This window comes from Lissotriton helveticus, chromosome 9, assembly GCF_964261635.1.
Source record: "Lissotriton helveticus chromosome 9, aLisHel1.1, whole genome shotgun sequence".
Taxonomy (NCBI): Eukaryota; Metazoa; Chordata; class Amphibia; order Caudata; family Salamandridae; genus Lissotriton; species Lissotriton helveticus.
Window position 1 is genome coordinate 718,956,787 of NC_136070.1, and position 22,434 is coordinate 718,979,220.

Here is a 22,434-nt window from a genome sequence, read left to right on the forward strand (position 1 = left end):
CCATATGTAGGAGCGGGTGGCAGCCCCCGGGGATACGGCTCCGTGGGAGGAGCAAGGAATGTAGTTCTCCCCTCCCCAGTCTCTCCACCGTGAAGTCTATTTCGTGCAGGTTCCGTCCCGCTGTCCAGTAGGAGAGCCACTGGAGTTGGCTGGCATAGTAATAGCCTTTAAAATCCGGGGCTCCCAGCCCTCCCTCTCGGGTGCTCAGCTGCAACTTACGGAGTCCTATCCGTCTCCTCCCAACTCCCCATATTAAGGTGGTTAACAGTGAGTTAAGTGTGTCAAAGATTGATTGCGGCAACAGTACCGGGAGGTTAACAAAAAAGTATAACAGGCGGGGGAGCATTACCATCTTGGAGATCGCAATCCTGCCCATAACAGATAAGGGTAGTGTCGACCAAAACCCTACGGACGCGCGGAGTCGTGCGATAGCTCGTTTAACGTTCCTGTTCATCTGATCCTCCTGTCGTCTATATACTTGGATCCCCAAGTATTTGAACGTGGTTGGTTCTACCGGAATGAGGTGGATTCCAAAGGGTATGGGACCCGGGTGCGGGACTTCGTGGAAGTAGAACCCTGTCGACTTAGTGGGATTTATGGCCAGTCCTGAGATAACTGTGAAGCGGTCGAAGATCTCAGAAATAGGCGTATGATCTGCCGCCAGATCTCGGAGATAACAATATGATGTCATCCGCATAGATCGAAATCAGGTGGTGCATGCCATTACTTGGTATTCCCTGCAGTTCCATTTTGGCTCGTAGAGCTATGGCTAGGGGTTCTAGGGCAAGTACAAAAAGCAATGGGGACAGGGGGCAACCCTGCCTAGTGCCACGATGTACAGTGTAACCATCGGACACATGCCACCCCGTGCGCGCCCTAGCCGTGGGTGCAGTATATAACAGCTTCATCCATGCAATGAGAGGGGCGGGGAGTCCAAACCTCTCGAGGGTGCAAAACATAAAGGGCCAGGCCAGTGAGTCGAACGCTTGTTTCAGGTCCAAGGCTATACGTCCCGCCCTAGGCAGGTTCTGTGGGGCGAGTGCCATAAGGGCATGCAGTCTCCGTATATTCATGGACATGCTTCGGCCCGGGAGGAATCCGCATTGGTCTCTGTGTATAAGGGTGGGTAGATATGCCTGGAGCCTTAGGGCTATTGCCTTGCTCAGTATTTTATATTCAGTTGATAACATTGATAAGGGTCTGTAATTGGACATGTCCATACGGTCCCTACCAGGTTTCGGTAGCGAGACTACCAGCGCTTGCATCGTGGAGTCAGGCAATCGGCCTTCCTCCAGCGCCGACCGATAGACCTTTTCCAGTACAGGCACCAGGGTGTCAGGGTAAGCTGCGTAGAACTCCACCGGGAGGCCATCCATCCCAGGCGCTTTATTGCGGTTCAGGGACTTGATAGCTACCCGTATTTCGTGTTATGTGATGGGGCCTTCTAAGTCCCTCCGAGCATCAGCGGTCAGCATCGGGAACGGGATATCAGCCAGGAAAGCATCAATGTGAGCTGGATCCATCCGCGCGGGTTGGGCGTATAACTCAGTCAGGTGGTCACAAAACGCTTTGTTGATCTCGGCTGGCGTATTGACTATATGCCCCTCGCGTGTCCGTATGCTAGTGACCATCGGTACCTCTGGGTGTTCCCGAATCAGGCGAGCCAGCAGGGCACCCGATCTGTCTGCATCCGCGTGTTGTCGGCGGAGGTATTCTTTGTAGTCTATGACTCGCAGCGTCTCGAGGGTATCAGCATGTTCTATATTCTCTCTTTGTAGATCTGTCTTCTTTGCGGGGTTGACCCCCACCTCCAGTTCCAACGTTTTCAACCTGTCCTCCATGTCACGGACTTTCCGGTGTACTTCCTGTCGGGCCCCCACCAGTTGTCCAATTGCAGCACCGCGTATCACCACCTTCATGGCTTCCCACACCACCAGATTCGAGGATGCAGTATCCCAATTCTCTGCAAAGTATTTATCTAACGTCTCAGACAGGAGGGCTTTAAACGGGCCATCCTCCAGCAGAGTCGGGTTTAGTCGCCAGGTAGGGACAGGAGTCGGGACCCTACCCCACCGCAAGGTGAACGTGAGGTGTCTATGATCAGAGAAGGTTTTTGCTAAATATTCTGGGTTTTCTACCCTTGGGACTAGCGAGTCAGTCCATAAGAACCTGTCAAGTCGAGTGTGGAGCATGTGTATATGTGAGTAGTGGGAGTACTCCTTGGCCTCGGGGTGAAGTGTGCGCCATATATCGTTCAAGTTCCAACCCGCCACCCATGTCTGAAAGTACTCCGTGAGACGCGATACTCCTGCTATCTGCAGCGGGGGATGTGACCTGTCCCGGCATAGATCTAGAATCATGTTCCAATCTCCTTTCAATATCCAGGGCACGCCCGCCCAATCAGCCAATGCCCAACCCACTCTCTGTAGGAACCTATCCTGATCGAAGTTTAGTGCATAAATACAGCCAAGTACTACTGGCGAACCAGCTAATGTGCCTTTCACAAAGACATAACGGCCCTGTTCGTCCACCCGCTGGGCCTCCCCCAAAAAAGGCGTACCATGTCTAACCCAGATTGTCGCCCCCCTGGAGAAAGCAGAGTAAGAAGTAGAGTAAATCGTGCCTCTCCATTTTTTCCTCATTTTTGTAGCTGAGCACCATGTCAGTTCTTGTTGTTCCATTAATCGGGCCTCGCTGGCTCAACGGCACGCTGTCTATAGGGGCAATATTACCAATGTGTAAAGGAAAACTACTATCATGCACCCAAACCCAATGTACATGTTCGGTGCATAAATACAGCCAAGTACTACTGGCGAACCATCTAATGTGCCTTTCACAAAGACATAACGGCCCTGTTCGTCCACCCGCTGGGCCTCCCCCAAAAAAGGCGTACCATGTCTAACCCAGATTGTCGCCCCCCTGGAGAAAGCAGAGTAAGAAGTAGAGTAAATCGTGCCTCTCCATTTTTTCCTCATTTTTGTGGCTTCTGATGTCGTAAGGTGTGACTCTTGGAGAAAGGCAATCTGGGTGTGGTGTCGTATGAGGAAAGTGTGTACTCTATGCCTTTTCTGTACAGCTCCTAGACCCCGCACATTCCACGTTGTAAATCTATACGTTCCTGTCGTGTCAGCCATCAACGGGTACACATGTATGTTTGTAACGGCCAGGACTGATAACCTGGTCCCCTCATACTAGTCGCCTGGAGACATCCCCGTCCCAACTCCCTTCATAGAACCAAACAATTATGGCACAGTAGAAAAACAGAACTGTGCCCAACAATAAAACCAATCTCTCAACAGTGATAAGTCCGGTGCATTCGCCTTCAGGGGGGTGGCTGAGCACCATGTCAGTTCTTGTTGTTCCGTTAATCGGGCCTCGCTGGCTCAACGGCACGCTGTCTATAGGGGCAATATTACCAATGTATAAAGGAAAACTACTATCATGCACCCAAACCCAATGTACATGTTGGGGGGGGGGGGGAACTATCACACCAGGGAAGTCGGCGGCAGCCAAGGTATACAGACTTAGGAATTGTCCATGTCCTGTGGAGGAACTCCCACCTCCCCTCTCCCCCCAGCCCAACATCATTACTACAATGCAATGGGATCAATAAATGAAGATACGATACGGTTTGCAGGCGAATCAGCCACTCCCGGGCAGATCATCCCTCACGCAATTGTCCAATATATCATCTGCAGTGCCGGGAGTGACAGTAGGGAACAGCACCACACTATTGTCCGAGTCAGACTGGATCGTACTATCTTCTGAGTCCGTTGTTATTTTCACGGGGTCCTCTCTGAAGGTGCCCGCCACTGCCAGAGCGTCCATCTGTGTCATTTTCTGTTGTGCCCGTGAAGGTCCCTGTCCGCGTCCACCTCGTCGTGATCTGCGGGATTCCCCGGTCCGTCTGGTCTGGGTAGTGTTTGATTCATCTGTAGTCTGCTCCTGCGAGGCCCGTCGGCTTCCTTCTAGGTCCATCACTTCTAGCCATTCCTCGACCTCCGATGGGTTTTCGAAAAAGTGTGTCTTCTTATCATGTATGATTTTCAAACGTGCCGGGAAAAGCAGTGCGTATTTGAGATTGGCTTTTTGCAGTCTTTTTTTCACATCTAGATAAGATGAGCGCTGTTTTTGGACCATGTTGGTGTAGTCTGGATAGAGGGAGATTTTGTGGTTGTCATACTGGATAATGGACTTCACCCTTGCTTTCTGCAGTAGTACATCTCTGTCGCGGTAGTTCAAGATCCTCACTATGAGGGGGCCCGTCGGGATCCTGTGCGCTCTTTCCACGCAGAAGTGCGGAGATAGGCCTTCCTCGGCGACATGGTCTCGGAACCATTGCTTCATGACGTCCGCCGCCCTGTTCCCCTCACAGCGTTCCGGAAGGCGTATCACGCGGATGTTATTACGGCGATTACGCCCTTCCGCGTCCTCCACCCAGTCCATGAGATATGTAACTTGTTTCTGGAGTTGTTGAATGGAGACAGTGTGTTCCGCCACAGTCGGTGTGATCTCGCCAATCGACAGACCTTGGTCTTTTACTTTGTCCGCTAACTTGCTATGGTCCGCCTTTAGCAGGGACAGATTTGTCGTCAGAGTGCCCATCTGTTGTTCGAGCACCGTCCTAGAATCTCTTATCTCCTGCGGGATAATGTCCAGCTTATCCACGTGTTGCTCAGTAGTGTGTCCTCGTATGGGTGGCGTCGCCGACGTGTCCTCTTCGTCAGTGGGCGACACCGTACGCGTCGCAGCCGCTGTGCCTCCTGCCCCCTCCGCCGATACCATTGCGGACCATGATGTAGAACGCCCCCTGGCTGCACGACCGACCTTCAGGGCCCCCCGCCGGCGACCGGCTCTGTCCACTCGACACCAAGGCTATTCTTTTCTAGTGGTTGTCTCACCTCGGGATGCCAAGGTGCCCCGCCACGGGATCCTCGGTCATCACAGGCTCCCACAGAGTGGCCTCCAGCGACTCCACCCCTGGCTTCGACTCGAGGGTGGCGCTTTCTGATTACAGTTCTTCGAGGCGCTCCTCCAGGTCTCCAGATGGGTCCCTCTTGCGTGGTACTATCGGTGTTACGGGGCCTCTCCGACCGCGGTCAGGACCCTCCACGTGGCCCACACCGTGCCACCCCCGTCGATGGCTCCTTCAGCTCCCACCGCGCACACCGTCCGCGTGCAGCCGCAGCGTTCCCCCCTTTGCAAGTGTTCAGCCCGGTCCGTGGATATCGGTGGTTCCCTCCAGGCACCGGCTGCCGGTCAGGCCTCCCGCCCTGGGCCCCAACCGGCCCTCGCGCTCTTCCACAGTAGGTCTCACCACAGACACACCAGCTGGGTTCGAGGGTGCCAGGAGATGGTAGCAACTGTCCCGCACCCCCTGAGCTCCCCTTCAGGCAGTGTTCTAGGGAAGGCTTTCACTCGACATTCCCGAGTGCAGACACAGGTGGGGTGCCCCGTCCCCAGCGGGCCAGGAAGTTCAAGAGGGGACCTGCCCCGTATGTCGTCCGCGGGGCCGCACCCACCGCAAAAGGCCCTCTGGTGTCTATGCTCGGGGGAGCTCCTCCAGCAACATCCACCGGCCACTCGGCAGCAGCGCCGGCACACTCCGGCGAATGTCCCTCTCCGGAGTGCTGAGGCCCACCACGGCAGGATCCACCAACCGCACAGGCTCCCTCGCTCCTGGTCCGGGCCCTCTAGTGTCTCCGTCCCAGGTACCCACCGTGGGGTGAGGGGGATGTCGTCCCTCCTCCTATATCGTTCGGCATGGTACCTCTTCAGGCCTCCAGGCAGGGTCCAGCAGCACGTCGCGGTCGGCGCCTCCGGGCCGCCCCAGTCGCGATCAGGTTCCTCCACGCGGTCTCCGACGGTCCGCCACCAACGGAGGCGTCCTCAGCTCCCTCCGCTCATACACTCCACGGGCAGCGGCCGCAATTCCCCCGCCGCAGGTGACCAGTTCGAGCCACTGCCTCCGATGGCCCACCACCGTACCGGGTCCAATCTCCGAGGCACTTACGGCGCCGTCAGCTCCAGGGTGGCCGGCCTGGCCCTTCACTGTGGGTCCCGGCTCCCGCTCTCACTCACGTTGTAGGCCTCTCCTCGGCAATCAGGGTTAGAAGGGCCGCCGCACTAAATGGCCGGGACCGGGGCCGCCTGGAGTCACCAGCAGCCCCCCCGCGCACCGTGCTGTCCCTCCCAGGGGGTTTTCAGGGTATTTTAGACCGGATTATGCCCCGATCAGCGCCGGAGCTCTAGCGGTGCCCGTCCGCTCACATGGCTCGCTAGCCACGCCCCCGAGGAACACTGCCCATTTTGCTTGTGGGCCGACGTTTGGTGGAAATATGGGAGTGACACCGCCAGAAGTGCTTCAATATCTACTTGCCTAGTTATTTTCAGCTGTTGCCATGTATTTTCTTTTGTGATGAACCCCCGCCTGACCAGGCTATTTTGGGGGGTTTCTGAAGTATAGGAAGCAGGCTACCTGTTTGAGCAGGTACTCCTCACTGAATAGGCAGGGCCAGACTGGGAACCACAACCGGCCCTGGCAAAGTGCTTCCCCCCCCCCCCCACTCGAGGGTGTTGGGGGTTCCGACGAGCTCTTTGGCGGCTTTAAAAACGGCCCTGTAACAAAAACGGCCCCCAGGGGCCCCAAACCGCCCCCCCGTGCGGCGCACCTGGGGATTGCCCGGTGCCCGCTATGGCCAGTCCGGCCCTGTGAATAGGTGTAGTGGTGTGGGGAACAAGTACTTGTTTGACTACTACTGCCCCGTAATGACCTTGGGAAGCATTCTCACACTTCTCACAATCTGAACACTTGACCGCTGCAGTCCCAAAAAGTCAGTGGCTTAACACAGGCCCCCGCGGTGCGTGGAGGGGGCCCGAGCTGCAGGGGGCCCACTCAGCACAGTTCCCTGGCCCACAGTTCCTGATTAAATTCGGAGCGGGGGCCCCTCCACGTACCTTGCAGGGCGGCCCCCCTCAAGTTTCGTTATGCCACTGCAAAAAGTGTTCACTGATGTATAGGAGATACAGGAGCCTTGCATTAGAAGGATAAATACAAAGTGTGCTTCATTTGAGCTGATGGTTTTGTGGGCTCGAAAACGACACTTGCTTCTCAACACCAGCAATAATGACAATCCACCACATCGTCGCACTGTCAGTCTAATTTTGAAATGAACGAACACAACAACAGTGTTTAAATAGTTCAGTAAGCTTTAAATGAATGATGCCTGCCGCCCACGCCATTCTTATAGCTCTGGGTGGTCAAGAATAGTCTTAGTTGTCACACTTGTAGGAGTGAAATGGTTAGTAGCAGTGCTAGTACTGTCATTGGCAGAGCTGCAGTGGACTTCTGAGAAGTGCTCTGGCATTTATATTTTTACTCATTAAGCACTGAATGCAAGTTACCAAGGAGTTTGTAGACTTGTAGAAGATGAATACCAAAAACAGAGTTACTTTATGAGGTTATGGAACTCTGAAGTGACTTGCGATATCCTTTAAAAGTACTACATTCCTTAAACTATGTGGTCACAATATTATCCTTCCTAAAAGGCTGTATCCTGCTCCTTAACATATACCAGTATGGTGGTAAATATAGGAACTAAAGGCGAAATCCATAGTGCTTAATTGGAAAACCCAATCTAAAGCTAGTATGTTGATGCAGTTTAATGCAAGTCATTTAAAAACATACCTATATTGTATAAAGTTTGGTAAGATGCAGAAATTCCTTCAAAAATCAAAAGTTTGCCAGAAAGCTCTCCTTTTTGCTAAAGATGGTTCACTTCAGCTAGTTCTGTTCCCATAGTTTATAGAGCAGTTGTAAATCTGCTATGTGACCAGCCTTCCTCGTGTTTTGCCTTTTACAGGCAGTGTCATGTCAAAAGTCAAATGTAATATTACAGTTGAGCAGGTACGTCATTACGGCATAACTAGACATTAATGAAAAGATAAGAGACCTTTTTTATACAAAGATTGCGTATTAGACATGGTTTTGCAGTCCAGTGCTTCGTCATGAAGTAATTTGTGAGCCGACGCTCTCTTCTGGATTATTCAGTAAATGCGTGCGCCAAGGACAACTTGCGGTGACCTCGTACTGTCTGACAGGAATATATAGCGGAAACTCAGAACCTGTGCCCACCCTAGCCTGCACACATGGATGTGTTAATTCTGCCCAGCCGGGCACACCGGCTCCTGACGCACAGCGAACTGATTTTGTGTGTGTTTACTTCAGATGTAGAGATGTCAGTAAAAGGCTGCTTTCCAGACTAAATCCCAGCAGCCGTTACTGGAAGCGCGCGCGCGCGCCACTGCAGACCAAGCACGCGCAGGCCATTATGAGAGAGGTCAGTCTTGCCACAGTGACAGCCTTGCCAGCCGCGGCAAGGGCCAGGGGACTTCGAGGGCTTTCGGGCAGAACGCTCCACTGACAGCCATTGATTGGGACGTCTAGGAGAAATGACTGAAGATTTCAGATAACACATAGCAGCGGGGGCCGCGGTGAGGATGGAGGTACCTCAGCAACTGTAGGCAGGGAAGACCTGCAGGCCACCAGTGGAAATAGTCACATCGCTACATATGGGATTAACAAATATGGAATAGAAGGGCTTCAGTGGATCACTAGTACGGGAGTGGCAGAGGCCGCCCAAGATGAGGCATCAGAGGCCGGCGCAATAATAGCCTCCGGGGACCGGAAATAACCAGTCTAAGCCGCCTTAGCGGCCAACAACGAGGCAAGGGGTGTCTGTCCCGCCCCACCCCAGGGAAAGAAAGTAGTGGCCGCTGGCAGGGAAGGGGGGCAAAATATAAATAATACAAAAAACACCTTCTCACGACCGCCACCTCTCCTCAGCTTCACTTTCTGGGGAGTGTCTGAAACAGCAAGGACCCAGGCTCCCCTAAGCCAATCACTTCGCTGCAATTGGTCTGTGGTTCGGCGCTCAGACATGGACTGGGTGCCTGTTCCCCACCAGGCGGTGCATTACATCCTGGTGAGGCCTATGCAAAGTGCGCATGACCGTTTGGCCGGCCCAAGACGGCCAGCCAAACAGTCATACACACTTAAAATGTGCCCACCACTCCCCTGTGACCCTCAGCCCCAGCCTCGCCCTGCCCTAACCCAGCCTGTAGTGCCAAAAAAGACAACGTTATCATTTCCCCCCCTTTTTGCTGGTCTGAGAGCAGTGGGGCAACGCTCGTCCGCCTAAGCAGGGGAGCAGCCCCTGGAAGAAAGCACTCCAAAGTTGGTGCAAAGACACCAGGCCAGTGAGGGTCCGGTAATGTCAAATAAGGTTTTGAAACCTCCTATGGGAGACACAACAGCACCCTCAGCTGGGTCACGGGGGTTAAAAAAGCCTACGCTGCCCTTGCAGATGCTGGAAATGCGAGAGGGGGAGCGCAGTGCCATTCCAAATTGTGTGGAGGCCTCAGAGGGAACCTACCTGCAGCGCGATTGTGGACCGTGACGCCCTGCCACTACCTGGTTGTCAGGCTGTTCTCAAGTTCCCGAGGCCACTTAACAGCGTGGCCAGCAGCACAACTTGCTGTGCTGCCCCACCCCATCAGCGGTTCTGGAAGTTTTCATCACCACGGCAGGAGTTTATGACACTGCAGCCAGGTGAGCGGAGCCCTACGAGAGAAGTGCAGAGCCCTGAAGCAACCGTGGACCCAGAAATCGGTCACCAACAAGCATGTCTAACCCCCCCTCACCCAGCGATGGGCACCAGAGAAGTTCTACCCTATCAAGCATCCCTGACCGTCCTTCGGGCGCAATATCAGTGTTGCACCCTGAATCTGGATCGGCATCCGAGTCACGGCACAGAAGAAGAGGACCGCTGCATCAAACAGTGAGGTCTGGGGTGTTCGGCAGCTCCCAGATGCAGTTGAGTTGGTCACGAGCAACAGCAGAGGCTTCGTGGAGTGGCGTTGGTCTGTTAAGGTGAGAGCTTACCAGAAGTGTGAAGGCTACTACAAAATGGATCGGGTGGTGGGGGCATTGTATCCTGAGGGTATTCCTGGTCGGCAGTGACCATTCTTTAATCATGTATGGCAGGGCACAAGTCATATAAAAAGAAGTGGGAGGGACTGACCAAGTAAGACAATATACACATGACCTCATGACGTCACAACGTAGCGCTATAAAAGGAATAAAATAGTGCTATTTAAATTATTTGTGTAAATACTGGGACAGACTAACCCATCTGACAGTCTTACAGTGTCTGCATTTATATGCAGGGACAGAACAAAGGCAAAAGCATGCCTCTCAAGTACCTGTGAAGAGAAGGCAAGCTGTCTGCCTTTGTTTCCCTCGGTGGCATTTACATTCAAATGTAAGGTTCCAGGCGGCCCCCAGTAATCGTATACAAACAAAAGGAGGCCGGATGGCCCCTTGACTTCAGCCCAGCTGGAGGTGAAGAAAGGCTTCCTCCGTGCCTGCACGTTGCTGCTGGAAATGAAAAGCAGGTGCTGCTGAACGTGTCCCACTGGGACAAGTTCAGCATATTTCTGTGGGGCCCAACTTCTTGGCAGGGGGGACGGCGTTCACCCTGTGAAAAGAGTGGGGGGACCTGCATGTACCCCCGTCTCGAGCCCTGATGTATGGGTAATAATATTCCACAGTGCTCCACTTTTGCAATGGGAAACGGCAATAAACAGAAGGGGAATGCTAAGATAAAGAGGCAGCACGATGGCAATGTCGAAGGCACCCAATGTAGCACTTACTAAGGTTCAAGACTTGAGTGTGCCCAAAATAATTCTCCCTACTAGTTTACAGGTTTATTACTTTGGCTCCGCTTCCGTGCTAGCTAGGGTTGGGAAACTTCAGCCAGGGTATGTTGGGAGGCTGATTTGTCGTTGGACACGATCCAGCATTAGCCATTGACTCAGCCAAGCCACAACTGGTGCTGTTCCAAAGGGGCCAGAGGATGTGGCCTTATGGCGCGGCCTGCCGACTTTGGAACTGGAGACCCGGGTTTAAGTCGTGGTTTTGGCCCAACAACTTGCGATACTGGGCACATCCTTGAAGACAAAAAAAAGGAAGGCGACAATGTGTAACGTGACAGATGGTGAATGTAAAGTACTCAATTAGGGCCTATTTCTGCCACGGCTGGTTTTCAAAGTATTAGTCGGCATTCCGACCAGAGCTGCTGACTAAAAAACTGGAGGAACGGTGTTGATCCCCACTCGGTTAGGTTAGGAAATCTCCCCATCGAACCACAGAGTTAAATGGCAACTATGCAACTTGGAATTAAGCATTTATGAGTTTCGACAGCAGCTAAACACTGTGATCCTGCGCAAATCACATACTCTTCCGGTGCCGACGCATGGGAGGTGGCCTGGTATAATATAACTAGTGTATAACTCTCTCCGCCTCTCTCCGCCTCTGTCCGTCTGTCTCCGCCTCTGTCCGTCTGTCTCCGCCTCTGTCCGTCTGTCTCCGCCTCTGTCCGTCTGTCTCCGCCTCTGTCCGTCTGTCTCCGCCTCTGTCCGTCTGTCTCCGCCTCTGTCCGTCTGTCTCCGCCTCTGTCCGTCTGTCTCCGCCTCGGTCTGTCTGTCTCCGCCTCGGTCTGTCTGTCTCCGCCTCTGTCCGTCTCTGTCCTAACAGGAAGCTTCCCAAAAGGTCCTTTAAACGTCAGCTGTGAAAGCGCTTACAGCTAACTTTTATAGTGCCTTTTGGAAAGCTTTCAGACGGTGCCGTTACATCACAGAGGCCGGCAGAAGATGGTCACGGGAGCATACGTACTGAATACCTATTTAATACATATTCACTATGTATGCTCCTGCAGTCATCTTCTGTGTTTACTGCCGGCCTCAATGGAAACGTAGAAGCGGCAAGGCAAGATTCGTGGGCCGCCAATGAAGGCCTGCCGGGCTGCTGGCAGCCCGCAGCCGTACTAGGAGTACCACGGTGTTACAGGCTTTTCTTTGTCAATCATAAACTATGTGTATGTGTGGATTGGGGTGTGTACGCAACACCTGCCATAGTAGGGAGTGGGTGGTATGAGTCATTAACTCGGAGCTAGGAGTGGATGCGGGTGCATCGTGTGAGCTAAATATACTGGCAGGTAAATACATTAAAAAAATTAAAAGCCGCGGTTTGAGAGGTGTGTGTCCATGTGTGCAAAATGGATTGCGAGTATCCCGCATGTGATGTAGTACTGTGCTCCCTGCCAGCAATCCTCATCTGACCCTAGTGCCTCCTCCCAGAAAGATCATCTCTAACATGATGAGGACCACCCCTGGCGAACGGGTGGTAAGCCTTCACTTACAGTAGGAATAAAGATGGTTAAGAGAACCATGTTGGTGGGATGCATTGTGAGATACAAACAGAAAGTAGACGTAGTGTGGGAGCGGAAGGCCACCGGGATTGCTAGCATTGGCGCTGGCCTCACATGCTTTGTTCAGCATTTTGCAGCTCTTTCTTCCTAAGCTGGACATTGTAGCAAGGGTATGGTACGTCATGTTGGGAGGTCAAAGGTTGCTGCCTCTTGCACTCAATGCAAATGTCTTCTGACATGAGCCCGAGACCCCCTCTTTGCACCTGTATGCCCAGCGCTATATAAAACGTATCAAATAAATAAATAACGATCCGTTTGCTTTGGGCCCAAGCCTTTAGCCCTGTGATTTTCAAAATCATGAAGACACCTCTGCGCTCTATGGACAGGAAATTGACGCAAAGTGGTTAGCAATGGGCAAGCCCAGTCTTTTTGGCAAAAGTAACCATAGTGGTGGCTCTCAATCAATCGCACACCGTGCCCAATGACCCCAGGGTGTGCCTGGAGGAAGTCTCCAAATGGATGACCTCATCATGCCTCAAACTCAATGGCGAAAAAACTGAACTTATGCTCCTAGGTAATCCCCCCCTCGCACAAGATCAGGCCACTGCGGCCCACCTGCCTTGGCCCTCCCCCTATACCAAAGGACAGAATCAAGAGCCTAGGTATTTGGCTGGATAAATCTCTCAACTTTAATATCCAAGCAGCCAAACTGTCAGCCATCTGCTTTGGCCTACTCAGGCTCCTGCGAAAGATTCTTCCCTTATTGCCTTTCCAAGCTAGACAGATTATGATTCAGGGGCTTGTTCTATCCAGGCTGGATTTTGGGAATGCCTTATATCTGGGGGGCCCCCATTCCACTCTGAACATGCTCCATATCATACAAAAGTGTGCGGCACGAACACTACTTCAAATTCCCCGCCGACTCTCTGTGAAATCTGGCCTGAAGCGCCTTCACTGGCTCCCAGTCAGAGAAAGAATTTAATTTAACCCCTTCCATGCTCATGACGAGCTGAGCTCGTCATGAGTTGTGCCGCTCGTCATGTAACGCGTTTTTTTTCTCAAATTGCCGCACAGCACGAAAATCGCGGCCGCACGCATGCGGTTAAGACCCTATGCATAACTCAACGAGCATATTGGAAAACTGGTGCTGTCATCAATCACTCACTGATTTCTCCATATAACCCTGTTACACAGCTCAGATCGTCATCCTCTCTCCTGGTGACTGTACCCAGGATTAAGAGAGTCAGATGTGGAGGTCGGTCTTTTTCATATAACGCTTCAATACTCTGGAACGCCCTTCCTTATCACTTACGTTCAGAGCCCAATCTACTATCTTTACTCGAACAACTAAAAACCCTGCTTTTTAAAAAAAAAAAGATTAAACTTTAATACTGCCCCTACCCACACAATCTGCAGCGCTAGGACGCCTCAGGGTAGCTATCGTGCTTTATAAATGGTCTTTTCATTTCATTTCAATGGTTTGTGCTATATGAAACTTGATTTACACATGCCATTGCTGACACATATATTTGGACTTTATTAAAACTCACACATCAAAGCTTTCAGCAGATGAAGTCAACTTGGCAGTTGGGCCTAAGAATCACTTCACTGTGGAATGCGGGGTGCTGTGCTTAGTGTATCAGGTTTAATAGCAGTCCTGGCTGCAATGTGATAGTTCCCCCTTATAACGCTGGGTTTTCAGGGCAACTCAAGGCATTCCCAAGGGTATTAAATAGGATAACTGTAATATACTTCAGAATGCTTAGAACAGGGGTCTCCAACCTTTTGCGTAGTAAGAGCTACTTCTGTTCAATGAAATTCAATGTGACCTATTAATATTACCAGTATTGTAATAGGGATCAGATCAGATTAGACAAGTTTATGTTAGTGGCCACTACATGTAAAATTACTACCAGCAATCACCGCAGCGCACCAGAAAAAGGTTGCCGGCAGTAATGTAAAAAAAAAAAGGCATTGTAAATGTAAATGTGTGTATACTTGTAAAGCGCACTATCACCTGAAAGGTATCATGGCGCTGTATACCGCTGTGGAACCCTTCCTGGCTTTCCCTGTGAGATGCCCCCTACTGGGCACCTTCAAGGTGAGGCCAGGCATCCTAGCGCTTTCGGGGCCGTTGTGGAGATTAAGCAAGCTATTGCCCAGAGTTGCAGAGTGGGACCCATGATTAGAGTAGGCACCTCTGCGAGAATTATCGAGTCCATGGACATTGAGCCCAAGACCCTGCCGCGTCGGGAATTGAACCCTGGTCCCGGGCCAGACCTCTGCCTCAGGGTCTGCTGCTCTAATCGGTGAGCCACACTTCTCTTGTCGATTTGGAATGCCTCTATAGCTAAAATACCCCTGGCATGAAAGTAGTGATAATAGTAATAATTCTTACATTATAATGCATTACTAAAAGCTTTTGGGAAATCCAACCATTTTTCTCCATAAAATTTGAGTACCTCACACCACACACGGCTCTGCCACTACACCTCAATTTTGGCCTGCAGTGCCCACTTCCGTCACAGGAGAGCAACCCCTAAAAATCTGATTCAATTTTATGGCAACGCTCCTTACAACCTCTGAAAGTTTTTTCATATATATATCCTTCTAAACCGTTAATATCCCCCTTTTTTGATAGAGCCTACTAGACCGCGCATGCACTGTCTGTCACAAGGCATATTGTGGCTTACTAAGAACATAGAGGGGCTTTGATTTCACCCATTGTTTACCATTGTTTGGCTTTCTTTGTCACTCATTTGTCTACTTATTATCGGTGTCCCAATTTGTCAATCTTGTGTTTGTCCCTCCAATGGTGCATTGCCTCTTTATAATCGCTTTTCAAGCACTACTTTTTTCTTTTGTGTGAAGCATTCCTTAAGAGTGCATATGTTTTTTACCCTTCTCCCTAGTGTTGTACTCTTACCCAACTTTTTCTCCCCTCCCTCTTATGCTTGGCCGTGTGTTTCTCTCTATTGCTTCCCTCACCAGCACCCTCCACAATGCTTTCGCATCTCCCTCCAGCCCTCTCCCCGTTCCTTTTGTAACCTCCTCTGTGTTGCTTTGGCTAACCCCCAACCTCCCCTGTGCTGTTTTTGTTTCCTCATGCAGATCACGACTCAGCTGGACTGGTAGAGCTATGCAGTGATTTGGGTAATGCAAAGTCTGAGTGGAGAAGATCAGCAGAAACTCTGGAAAAAATTCAGAGGCTACAATAAATGTGAGGATGAGCTGTTCATGAAACTCATTCGTTATTCCTTTTCAGCAAGCCTTAAAACAGGAAGAGCACCAGAAAGTGGACTGCCCTTCACTGCCTAGGGAGATTCGTCAGTATATGTGGCTTCTTACCTCAAACTCCTCTGCAATTTTTGGTCCCTCTAGGAACAGTCGGGTGTTCAAATGCTCAACGGGCCCAAACTGTTTATTAAAATCCTTGTATTCTTCAAACACCTTGGGATACATTGCAGCCGACATAACGTCTTCAGGGGTGATGTCTTCATGCCTGGCTTTCAAGTCTTCCTCCAGCTTCTCGAAGTCCATGGCTGGGAGCGAGGCCCCAGGACGTCCTTCAATGCGGGGGAGATCTTTCAAGACCTGAAAAAAGATGGAAGAAATATCAAGGGGAGAAGAACAGGAGAATGGAAAAAGTTATGCACCACCAAACCTATTTTCAGCAATGAAAATCACACTAACAGAGGATCCCATGCTCCAGCTAGAATTACATAAAAAGTAGGGAAAGACTAGTGGTCCTGGAGACGTCTGCACTTACAAAACAATTAATGAGACAGGAAAAGTTTTTGACCTATAACAACTGCTATCCACCTCACACTCAAGCTTAGAGTAATGTCCTGAAATAAGGTAGGATGTCAGATGTTCATCCGAACATTAGTTAGTTCTGCTGGGATTCAAGTTATTACTGAATGCTGCACACAGCTCTCAGCACAAAGTGCTTAACTCACAGAGTAATTGTGCCAGCAGCGAGTTGATACATTTCCATATGCAAGAAGGATGCTGTACTAAAGAAGGGATAGCCATTTACCTGGAAAATTATGAAGGCAAATTCATGCTTCTTGGGCAAGCATAAACTCGAAGGATGGTCTGCTTTCTTCAAATTGCGGTTCCATCACAAAGAATCCCATGTCAAAGGATCAGAAAATTATCTTGTGAAAGGTAGGCTTCTCCACCATTTTCTGTAATATGTGATTGCTTACATGCTTTAGCATGCATCTGGAGATATTACCTTATGCACCGTTCAAGACAAAGTCCTAAGCTGAGAGGTGATAACTCCTTCACTGCATTTTTTTTATTTTTCACGACCTTATGTCCACCGTTTAATCACGCAGACTCTGATCCTTAAAGTCTGCATATCACAATTCCAGATGGGCAGCAGAGAGGTCCTAGGTTTCTGCTGACAAGACACTCACTGCATACTCTTTTCTGAGTAATCTAAGTTCACAAGGTTGTAGTAGGGATACTACATGGATGGATGTACAATCACAAACATTTGGGGTTCCAGATTAGAAATACTAGCTCCCCACTAAAAATCCAACGCTAACTGCATAGATCTTCCACCAAGGAGAAAGCATAGTGGAATTCTAGATGCTTGAAACCATCCCAGATTACTTTTTTTTACGTACCAGATAAAGGGAATGCATATTCCCACCTTGGAAATCGAATTACTTTTTGTTTTGCTTGGCAAGATATGGAAGTACAGTGCATTTGGTTGCAAGTGGGAAGGAGTTGTGAAGTAATACTTGGAAAGGGGCTCTCCCTGCGGATGAAGCACCAACATGTTATAAGCACCGGTGTCCTAAACTAAGGCCTTTGAATAAATCTTAACTAGAGGATCACGGAGTCCACTGCTAGAGGGCAACCAAGATGTGGTGCTCTCTTCTAAGCCAGTGGGGTGAGCTGATGCCCCCTTCCATCCTAGGACTGTCCACTTTGAAGTTGGTGCATGCATCAACAAAGAGACAGCTAGGGTAGCCTGCTGCCATCATCAGACTGGTCGCATGTATTCCTGCCCCAGATCACATCATTGTTCAACACCGTTGCAGCCGCCAATTATTCCTGTTGTACTAGCTTCTGAAATACCACCCGGCTGAAGGCTGTGCACCCGTTTACTTACATCTCATGGTCTTACCAGTGGCAAAGCTGGCTGTTTGCACTCAACTCTACAGACAGAAATCCATTTCTCACCAAACGATTTGGAAGCCCGTAAAACGATTCAAACTGTCAAAAGGACCAAACTATGCCCATGATAATGGGAAACAACGCTAATTTTGTCTTTTCATGTTATGCCTTTGAACACCTTTAGATCTTCTAAAACCTTGTGCAATGAGAACAAAATCACAGGCCTTTTAAAATCATCTCTCCCTACTCACATTTGGACTTGGGCAATATCACTGGTGTAATGGTCTCTTCTTCGATTTGAAGGACTCTGGGATTGCCACTACTGAAATACTTCCAAGTCTTTCTGAGGCACAACTACATATAAAATGACATCTTTAAGTATAGACTCCTTACCACGTAGAAACTCCTACACATCACAAGAAAACCAGGCTGTGTTTTTGTAGATCCTAACAGAATGCTGTAGAAAGGCATGGGCTGTAGTAAATTCTGGAAGTAGGGCGCGCTCTTACCTTAGAACGGAATGGCTCTGGGAAACCGCCATGTGGCACTCCAATGAACCCTTGCAGGTACTCCACAACAGACAGCGGGAACGACAGTTCGTCTGCAGAGTTCTCCACCTCCTCCCGAGTCAAGCCATTGTGCACCATAAACTGGGCCAGGTCGCCAACTATTTTCGAGGAAGGCGTGACCTAGGCGAAAGATGCGAAAAGGTAAATACAGCAACACAGGCAGGGTACATGGGCTCCAAACTTTGCAGTGCGTTAGCTTTGGGATTACCAGATAATCCTCGGAACTAAAATCTGCCTCACTTTACAGTTATAAATCACAAACCAGGCAAAACTAACTATCCGCATCACACACATTTTGGGTGTAGCAAAGGGGTTGTATTGTTTAGATGGCTCAAGCCTAATGCGCAAGTTTAATTAAAAAAAAACAAGTCTGAATTCCACATTAGAAATGAAACTACATGCATTCCCAGCTCTTTCATCTTGTCAGATTCCCAACAAGCTGACAGCAAATCGACCAGCAGCAATATGCACGGGACTGCTGCGAAAATCAAAACATTCCAATGCTGTTTACAGAAGGATACAAGAATCAAAATGATCAGTGCCCGAACCAGTGTTATCTTAAGGATTTTCGGGGCCCTGGGACAAAAGTATTTTGGTTGCCCCTTTTCAGAACAGCTTTGAATTTATGATCCAATTTCAGCACTATCATGCTCTCTTTGGCTATGTCCCTGACAGTGCAGTGGAACACTCGTCCATATTATACATGGGTTTGCATGTCATTTTCAGGGATAGTTATGTGTGTTTTCAATATTGTAACAGCAGCTGCTCACCAATATTGCTGCAAATAAACTATGACACCCTCCCATTTCCGATATGTGAGGTCCTGTTTTGTTCTAAAATAAAGTTTTAATGGATTTTGCATGAAACAAACAACATTTCTCTGCAAAATGTTTGTACTGGAGTCTCACACATCACCCACATTAAAAGTAAATTAAATGAAAACAGTATTTAAAACTATCTGTTTAAGAAATATTCAAGATAATTAGGACAGGACTCCACAGAACAGAGCTCGCTCCATCATGGTGGCCCCAGAAAGGATGGGGCCCTGGGCAAGAGCCCACTTTGCCCTTGCATTTAAACATCTGGCCTGAACCTTTGTAACTGTTCTTGAGGATTCTTTTAAGCAGTGTAAAAGGAAATTATTTCCTCTTGTACCCTGGTTCTTGGGTTAGGACAATTTACTCTACTGATTTTGAGTAAGAGTCGGAGCAGGCCTACAAGTATGAACAAGAGACGCCTTGTTTATGGCCAATTGACGAAGCAATGTAGAAGGAATGTGGTACCCAACTGGGATGAAATGAGACCTTTGGGATTTCCTCTTGGTGTTTGCCTCAAGGATGTAGTCAATAGTTTTAGAATATTGCAAATGAGGTTCCCATGAGCGGACTGCTAACCAGTTAGGACTAAGTTGCACTCACATTGCGGACACACAAGCAACCGAGAAATTGGGAAACTCTCTAAATTGCCATTCATTCATCACAGAATCCTTGTAGTGAGTCACAAGAGGTCATAAAAAAGATGAATTTATACCTAAAACGCGGATTTATAAAAGAAAAACCTCACTTGGAGTCAACAAGCTCTATGGGATGGCAGGGTGGAATTGGAAGCAATTTGAGGCAAGACAGGGACAGTTGCCATTTTTCACTTGCAAGCAGAGGTCGAAGTGGACAGGATAAGAGGGCCATGACATGACCATACTTTTTAGATTTCTGAAAAACCATTTCCCTACTTTTTGTAAAAATACAACCGTCCTGGGATAGTTAATTCAGATAGTTTGAATGCCTCAGCTTAAGTGTCATTATGTGAGTCTCCAATGCTGTGAAACCGAAGAGGGGTAGACAGCTAAACAAGCCTTCATGCCAGGGTACCTGCTTGCCTGAATGAAATGCGAACGTGTGCAAGGAGTTAATCTGCAAAAGTATAAGGTAATCTGCAAATGTAGAGTGTTTGGGAGCTGGTACTGGCTTTAATTAATCAAATCACTCGCAGGTTTGTGATGACAAACAAATTACTTACCTTTGGTAATGCATTATCTGGTAGAGACGATATCTAGCTGCAGATTCCTTCCCTTTCAATTTCCTAGGCATCACAATGGAGCCAGAAACTGCGCGGCGTCAGGAGGCTCCGTCGCGTTGTCGGCGTCACTGGCACCCAGGTGCATGGACATCGGTTCCATTTTCATGCTTTCCACGCCAGAAGCGTAGAGACGTGAAGTGAACTGACTAGTGTGTGTTCAAACATGGGCCCTGAAAAGGGAGCAACCCATGTCCTATAAATGTGTCCACCCAGGGGGGGGGGGGGGCATGGGTGGGTCTGTAAGGAATCTGCAGCTAGATATTGTTTCTACCAGATAATGCGTTACCGAAAGTAAGTAAATTGCTCTTCTGATAGAGACTTCCAGGTGCAGATTTCTTACCTTTGAATGGTAACCCAAGTCATAGCATCCAGGCGGTGGGAGGCAGACAAACTGACTAAAATAAGAAGTCCTGCAAGACCAAATGAACAAAATGCCCTACCCTGCAGATCTGACTGCCCAGGCAGTAGGGCTTGGCAAATGTGTGCAGGGACGCTCATGTTGCTGCCTGGCAGATATCCAGGACTGGAACACCACGAGCCAATGCCGTGGTTGCATCTTTTCTCCTGGTGGAATAGGCCGTAAGCCTTCGGGAGTCTGCTTTTTAACCAGGGCATAGCAGGTCTTCACACAGAGTGTGACCCAGCGCAAAATGGTTTGTTTCTTAACGGTCAGACCTTTTATAGCCCCTACATAGCCCACAAAGAGTTGGTCACCCATCCAAAACTCTTGTGTGGTCATGGTAGAACGACATTGCTCTTTTTGGGTCCAGACGGTGGAGTCGTTTCTCCTCTTTAGAGGGATGTGGAGGAGCATAAAAGGTTGGCAGGGTAACAGATTGTCCCAAATGGTATGGAGTCAGCACCTTAGGTAGGAAAGAGGCTCGGTGCGAAACACCACTTTGTCCGGGAATACCATAAAATAGGGAGGCTTGGATGATAAAGCCTGCAGCTCACTCATCCTCCAGCAAGATGGTATTGCCACTTGAAAGGCTGTCTTGATGGTAAGCAGTCAGAGGGGACAATTATGTAACGGCTAAAAGGGAGCACACATGAGGTTAAATAAGATCCAGATTCAGATCCCACTAAGGCATGTTGAAGGGCAAAGGGGGAAACATACCTACAAGCCCTTTCGGAAACCTATTTACAACAGGGGTACTTAAAATAAATAGGGTTAGCCAGGCAGCTGTAGGAAAGCGGAAAGAGCAGAAAGATAACCCTTGAAAGCACCCAGAGCAGAGCCCTGTTGGGCAAGGGTAAGAATAAAGAGTAGAAGCCACAGGTGTGTCACCCTCCAAGGACCTCTGCAACAAACTCAGCTCCAACTTCATTGAACAGACACCAAAACCACCCCTGCCTCTAGCAACGACAGCCAGCCTACCATATCCGCCTAGGCTCCGGTCACCACCGAAGACACCGCCATGACCATGAAAAGCATTCACTCAGGAGCTCCCACAGACCCCTGTCCGCCGCACATCATCCACTGAGCCGCAGCCACCATAGCACCATCAATGACACTTTTGAAGCCAGCACTTTCCCCGACTGGAAACGCGTAGAGGTAAAGCCCCTCCTCAAGAAGCCCTCTGCAGACGCGCTGGACCTAAAAAACTACTGACCCATCTCTCTCCTCTCCTTCGCGGCCAAAGTCACAGAGAAGATAGTCAACGTCCAGCTAACGAACTTCATCGAAGGGAATGCCATCCTCAACCCTTCCCAATCTGGATTCCGCAGCAACCACAGCACCAAGATGCTCTCCTCGCTGCTACTGACGACATCCGCATTCTTCTCAACCAAGTCCACACTGCGGCCCTCATCCTACTAGACTTCTCTGTAGCCTTAGACACCGTCTCCCACCGCATTCTCACCGCCAGACTCCACGACGCTGGCATACAGGGAACCTCCCTCCATTGGCTACGCTCCTTCCTCACCAGCAGAACCCAAAGAATCAGTCCTTCCTCTCCGAACCCACAGAGATCAACTGTGGAGTACCCCTAGGATCATCACTCAGCCCCACGCTCTTCAACATCTACATAGCACCCCACGTTCTTCAACATCTAGATGGCCCCCCTCGCCGCCATTGTCAGACAGCATGGACTCCGCATAGTATCCTAGGCGACGACACCCAGCTCTTCCTCTCCCTCACAAAGGATCCCCACACCACCAGATTCAGCTTCCAGGAAGGAATGAAAGACGTTGCAACCTGGATGGGCAGCAGGTGCCAGAAGCTCAACTAGAAGAAGACAGAAGTCCTCGGCCCCTGACCCACCCCCTCAGCATGAAACATCACCTGGGGGCCCACTGCCCTCGGAAATCCCCCTCCCTCGGACCATGACCAAAACCTCTCAATCATACTCCACTCCTCCCTCACCATGACCAGACAGATCAACGCC

At 49.8% G+C, this 22,434-nt stretch overlaps 1 protein-coding gene across 3 annotated transcripts in view; it reads right to left on the reverse strand.

Annotated features, from left to right (window-relative positions):
- PC (pyruvate carboxylase) overlaps nucleotides 1-22,434 on the reverse strand; it is a 2,151,284-nt gene that overhangs the window by 50,101 nt on the left and 2,078,749 nt on the right. For all 3 annotated transcript variants that reach the window (XM_078660828.1, XM_078660829.1, XM_078660827.1), the window contains 2 exons: nucleotides 17,912-18,091; nucleotides 15,618-15,863 (listed from right to left, as the gene is read on the reverse strand). In XM_078660828.1, coding sequence (XP_078516954.1) covers nucleotides 15,618-15,863; nucleotides 17,912-18,091 — 426 coding nt within the window. The remainder of the gene's footprint in view (nucleotides 1-15,617; nucleotides 15,864-17,911; nucleotides 18,092-22,434) is intronic.